This window comes from Dermacentor silvarum, unplaced genomic scaffold (assembly GCF_013339745.2).
Source record: "Dermacentor silvarum isolate Dsil-2018 unplaced genomic scaffold, BIME_Dsil_1.4 Seq901, whole genome shotgun sequence".
NCBI classification, from domain to species: domain Eukaryota; kingdom Metazoa; phylum Arthropoda; class Arachnida; order Ixodida; family Ixodidae; genus Dermacentor; species Dermacentor silvarum.
Window position 1 is genome coordinate 33329 of NW_023606947.1, and position 6673 is coordinate 40001.

The 6673-nt window shown below is 46.3% G+C and overlaps 1 protein-coding gene across 1 annotated transcript; it reads right to left on the reverse strand.

Moving 5' to 3' along the window:
• Window positions 1-921: 921 nt before the first annotated feature.
• Window positions 922-2079, reverse strand: LOC119435765 (leukocyte elastase inhibitor B). The gene has a single exon (XM_037702489.1). The coding sequence runs from the start codon at window positions 2077-2079 to the stop codon at window positions 922-924; it is 1158 nt and encodes a 385-aa protein (XP_037558417.1).
• Window positions 2080-6673: the final 4594 nt, after the last annotated feature.

Consider the following 6673-nt stretch of genomic DNA (forward strand, 5'->3'; position numbering starts at 1 on the left):
TGAGTGTGAGTGGAGGTGAGAGCGAGTGCAAGTGAGTGCCAGTGAGTGTGAGTGTAGGTAAGTGCGAGTGAGCGCCAGTGACTGTGAGTGGAAGTGAGTGCGAGGGAGTGCTGTGAGTGAGTGGAGGGGAGCGTGAACGTGAGTGAGTGCGGCGCCCGGAAAAAATTATGTTGAGTGAGTGTGAGTGAGTATTCTCCCACACTGCTGTCCTATGGAAATGACACATTCTGTTTAATTAGGTTTCTCATCGCCGGGATTACAGGACAGACGGCAAACGTCTAGTGCGTCAGAAAATTTCCTGAAGATCGTTTCAAACGAAGACACAACTTTAAGTATCATGGCTCTAGATGAGCAAGATTTTTGACATTTTTTCCTGCGTTCTGGGTCACGTGGAAGTCTAAGACGTAGGTGTCGTTTTTCCGATGAGCTGGTGTACAAAGGTGCACAGCAAACGGGCATGACGGAATATTTTTATGATAAAACTGTCGCACACCGTTCATATCACTTCGCAAGCCCCAAAAGTCAACGTTAGAAACTACAAGCACCAGGCAACACGACCTCGCCACACCAACTAATGTACGCGCATGTACGGCCGCTCTAACAGCTCCGACACAATATGGCGGAGGTGCGGCACGGGCCTGGTCAAAGGGTGTCACCACCCTGTACTGCGGGAGGCGGTGCTGACATCGAGGCGCCATAGGACGGGGGACTGCAGAGTGACGATATTGGTAGGCCGACGCCGTCAGCAAAGTAACTCGATGTTGCGCCCGCGTTCTGCCTCTGTCGCGGCTCTGGTATCGACTCTCGGGGAAATAAGCGCATATGCACTTCGTCCACATAACAAACATTCAGTTCACAGTAACAGATTGTAGAAAGTTAGGGGAAGGAAAGAAGACGGACTCGGGTAACAGTTGTGAGCATTTATACGCCTTCCAATTTACGCACCGATCCCATAAAGAAAATGACATTGTCTTCCTCGCTCTTGATAAGGAACATGAACGGGTGATCAACGACGAAAGGGGTTGTGGGAGTAGGCTTACGATAAACCCCGGAAGTCATTACGTTCACCGCCGTAGAAGCAGCGGCCTCCGTACTTGCCTCGTCGACTTCAAGGAACGCCTTGTGTATGACGTCGGAGACTGAAGGCCTGCCGTTCTCGAAAATACCGGAAATGTTTGCGCGCTCCGTTGAGAACAAGTCTTTGGCTCCGAGGGCATCGAGTGTTCTCCTCAGTAGGGTAGGACTCTCGAACTTGAATTTGGGAAGGGTAAGCTCCACGTCGTTCGTCATGGTGAGGTTTCCGAGAGCTGAACTAAGAGTCGACTCTGAGAGCTTTTCCTCCAAAAAGGACAACCCTTCCACGTCATCGGGGAGGAGAATGACCATGGAACATTTTTTGCCAACGTACGGTATCTTCAGGAGCTTGGCCTTTAACTCCTTGGAATGACCCATTGCGAAAGATTGCGGGTTCTGATACATCATGAATACTTGCATGCTCTTTTTTGAATTGAGATGGAAGGGCGCAAGTTCTGTCAAATCCTTCGGAAACTGAGAATCCCAGGTACCCTTAAAGTAGATAGCATTCAATATAAGTAGCATCGTTAAAGATGACAATGCACCTTCCGGGATCAACTCTTTTATCTTAGAATTTGTCTGCTCCGATACCCACTTGTTCGCTTCTGTTCGGACTGCCTCATAGTTATTTATGAAGTCAACGGATTTAATGCTGGCGTTGTAATATTTTTCCAGAAGTGACACGAATTCCTTTTGGAGCTTGAACTGGTGTTCACTGTACATCCGGTTGGCAACTTGAAAACTCACGTTAGCGTGTCCGTAGTGCGATAACTGAGCCATCAGCTGGGAATACTGCTCATGTAGGTTATCACCTTCGCTGACATGAAGAACGGCCGACAGTTGCTTCGCGGTATCACCGCGCGCACCGGCAAGAACCATTGAAAGTGCGCTACCTATACTGAACGGGGAGAAAACGATGTTCTCTTCTTTCTTCTCTGTGTGCAGTTGGGCATACAGGTCGATGGAGAACTTGAGCAGACACACTCCAAGCACTGATGACGGCATGCCTGTGGTTCTTCCTGAAAAAAATAAATCTCATTAAGAACCGCTATTGGACTGTACTCTGTAATCGGAGCGATAAAAAGTAACTTGAGACAAAAATCTAACAACCATTTTAGAAGGCCTTGGTGCGCATATTCTGTACTCACATACGCTATATATGTACCTATAGTGTCGTTACCTATAGAAATACACTCTGGATGCTGCACTTCTTTTGCAGGCTGACATGGACTGAAGTGGCGGGTATTAGATGGCGGGTCATTACATGTTGGGAATTGCCCCCACCCCCTTCCACGCTCCCGCGCGCTGCGGAGGTGCTTCTAGTTTTTCGGCGACCATGTAACCAAGAAGAACATGTAAACAGGTTAGGAATGCGTGTATGCGAGTTTATTGGTTTGAAAAATAATAGTTTGGGCATGTTGGTATCACATCCTAGGCGTTAGCGCACGAAATACACTCATTGGTGTGTTTTCGTTTTGTGCCTTCCCTCTTATGAGAACTCTCTCTCTCTCTCTCTCTCTCTCTCTCTATATATATATATATATATATATATGTATGTGTGTGTGTACGCTTCGCAGCCACCGGCATGAAATAGCATGCACGGACATCAGCCAGGCCGACATCACCACCTGTCCATTAAAAGCCAACTGCTGCGATAATTTGGGCAGCTTAAAAAGCCAAGTCTAAGATAATGTAGATATAGAAGAGGCCTCCGGGCAAGGCTTGACCTTTTTTATAAGAGCAGAAGAATCACAAAAGCCTTACAAAGATATTGTTTTTATACTGAAAAAAAAATACTGACAAAGAAAAAAAATGCAGAGCCCTTCCATTATGTGAAGATGGAAGACGAGCGAAGCTGCACTTGTTGATAACTATGGTGAGATATATATGGTTCATTGCCATACCGATTGAATAATGGCCCATACATATAACTTCGTTGTTCTTATCGTCTTTTATTTTCTTTTTACTTTGTCACTATGGTAATCATTGATTTGTGGTCACTGTGACATTCTACAATTGGTTGCCGTTGCCCTCGCGCCATCTCCTGCTTCTGTTCGCCTAGGCGATCCACTCGGGCAGGCCGTTGTTCTTCATCGGTCACAGAGTGGCTGTCCGACGTTACGGTTCCTTCGGGCGGCATGCGTTCGGCTATAACGGCTTCCCATCGCCTTCGCGCCCACTCACCCTGTTTCTCACGCCGGTGCTCTTCCCATGCACGTTCTTCTTCTTCAGTAAAGACTACACGCATCCGGGCCAAATCGAGATCAACGTACAACTGCTGATAACGTCACTAGAGTGATGTCGACGTCACAAGAAAATGAGGCACAGACATTGGAGGGCACACAATGACGTTTTATTATTCCGCCATCAACTCCGGAGCTACGGAGCACCGCCGGCGCGCAGCAGGCTACTGTGGATTCAATTTTGTCGACGCAACTTTTTTTTTACACATGTTATCGACGCACTCACTTTGGGTCAAAACCGAGTCATATACAGCTTCGCTGTAAAAACTTAGTGCTCTTCCACTCTGTGAAGAAGGATAATCAGCGAATCTGCATTGGGACGACGTTTAGCTCTGGGAGGTGCTCCGGTACGGGCGGATGCACGTAGTCGTTGGTGGTGGTGAACCGAGGCACTCAACCTTTCACCAAAGCGTCGCGACACGCTCCGCACACGCGCACTTGCTGCACATGCTCCGATTGCACACACCGCCGCAACGCCACCGCTGCACATCCACGCCGATGATGATGATGATGATGATGATGATGATGATGATGATGATGATGATGATGATGATGATGATGATGTCCTCAGATGGGCCCTCTGTACTTCGTCGGTAAGAGATCAGCTGCTCGATGACCCCGACCCGCTGGCCGCTGCGCGTTCGGCGGCAGCTGCTTCCCGTTGCTTGCGAGCCCATTCGCGCCGTTGTTCACGTCGGCGCTCTTTGAGGGCACGTTCTCGTTTTTCAGAGTGACCTACGCACGTCCTGCCCACAGCAAATCCAAAGCGCAAGTGGTAATAACGTCGCGAGGGCTATGACTACGTCAGAAGAAAAAAAAACTACACACAATGATTGGTGGCTAGACTACGACATTTTATTTACTTTTTCAGCCCCTCCAATCGGGAGCGAAAGAGCGCCGCAGGCGCACAGGTGGTACGCGGTACGGGGAAAATTTCTTTGTCGATGCGACTCGATAGACGGACGCAAGAATTTCCAGAACCTAGCCATACATAGTCTCTTTGTAAAATCACCGCCATGACTGCTCGCCAGAAGTGACGCATGAACTAGCGCGTGGTTCCAAGGCATGACTCCCGAGATTGCAACGGCACACCGGTGCAATCTAGGAGGTCACGCTGCTACCTAGAGGAGATACCACGGCCGCCGCGGGATGCCGCGACGAGCCTCTCGTCATCAATACGCTCGGAACTACCGTGTCGGCTTAGTGGTCTCTCTGGTCCCGTCGACGCGAGCCAGCCCGAGCATGCAAGAGCCCGAGGCCCGCTGACATATCTCCGATGCGGCCTGCTGGGACTTGCGTAGTAACGACACCGCCAGGTGAAGGCATCGTCTGCTTAAGTGTTTTTTAAAGGCTGCTACCGAAAAAGACTACAATTACCAGCTCTTCGGCCTTGCTAAGAATTATTCAGTGATATACACTGCAGTGGTATATGCAGTGGTATCGTCTGTTGCGCATTTTTTTAAATCAGTACCAACTGGTCCAGCTGTCCGTGCTTCATTATTAAGCGGCACACAGTGACACAGCGAGGCCTGAAGAAGTTAGATGCGGACAAACAAAGAGAGAAACAGACATACCGCAACATGGGTGAAGTTCCCAAATTATGCTAATCTTATTGAAAAGAGACAGCACTGACCATCAGCTGAATAGTGGAAATAAACTAAATAGTATGAAAAGTTCAGTTTATTGTCAGCGCTGTCTTGTCTTTCCCTTTTGGTAAATTCAATCAAATGTCACTAAAATTTGTAACTTCATTTCACTTGAAATAAAATTTGCAGGCAACTATAAATTCTGACGTAAAGTATATATTTTTAAATCCCTAATTTACCAATTAGACTAGTAATGTGAATATTAAGTCTATATCTTTGGCGTACTATGTTTTTTTTTCTACTGGGATGGTTTGTAGTGTCGAATGTATATAGCGCTCTGTAGTTTTCTTTGTGTGTTTGACATTCTGTTAAATGTTAGAGATTAGGATTCTGTTTAGTACTCAAGTTTCATGATTTTGTATATGTATAGGTTGTGATTTATATTTGCATGGGATCGTAAAATTACATTGTTGTTCTATTTGTGCAAGCGTATGTATAACCTATTCATTAAAGCAATGCTAATTAACGTAGACTACATAGACATGTACATTAGTTTGAACCGACAACTAGCCATATAGGCCAGCTGTCGGTTGAATATATGCAGGCTTTATAGCAATATAGGTGCAAATACGTGTTTAAAAATATTTATGTTTTTCTGAGACAGTAATACCCGTGCCACACGGGCAAAGTAAAGTGCACTTTGAGCGAGTGCACTTCGCGGTTAGTGTCATTCGCAGGCTGCTACACGGGAACGCTTAGTGACACTCACTGCAAAGTGCACTCGCCACCGAGTGTGTTCGGCGAACTCACTTCGCGGCGGCGAAGTGTGTAGCCTCGCTAGCAATGCTTAGAAAATGCATAAAGTGATATTGAAAAAAGAGTCAGGAGTAATTTTAATAACATTGTTTTAAATTTCTAACGTTACAAGATAATAAAATGTGCCACACCGCAAAAAAACAACAAGAACAGCAAAAAAACTCTCGCTCTCGGGCTGTTCACGACCACGCCGAATAATGACTGCGCAGTTATTTGGCGGATCGAGTAGTTTGGCTGTTGCTGGTCAAGTTGCCGTCGTTGCCGGCGCTTATAAAGGTGGATTGTAAATGCTGTTTCTAACAATAATAAACTGTTTGTGTGCACACATTTTTATATTAGTAAATATATGCTTTCCCGTCTGACTCCCGGTTGCCATGGCCATCAATTTGAGAGAACACTTTTCTTTCTCGTGTAGCAGCGCACCGCCAAAGTGACACTCAGCGCGCTGAAGTGCACTCGCTCAAAGTGCACTTTAATTTTCCCGTGTGGCACGGGTATAAGCTCCCATTTGATCTGAAACCTGACGACCAGTGTTTTCGTGCTGTTCGGAGAATAAATTCACAGTTCTAGCCAAAAACAAACACTTTACTTTGCGCTTGGCTTCCGGTGTCTCTTTTGAGGGGAGGAGGGTCACGAGTTAGGTTTTTTTGCATTTGTTAAGCACTAATTTAAGCAGCCTTTCGTTAGGTTACCACTATCATTAGCAAAAATCTGGACGAGTTGATGGTGATGGAAGGGACCATTGAAGCAAATATTTTTTTTACTTGCCTTCCATCCTTTCGTTGTTTTATGCCTTGTTCTACATTCTTATTGCTTTTTACAGAGGCAGGCATTAACTATAGCACATCAGTGATTTTTGGTTCCGGCTGTGCTAAGTACAAACATCATGCGCGTTTCGAAGAAGTAATCTCTAGAAATACTTCTTTGGACCCAACTTACAATGCCATCTTGTGC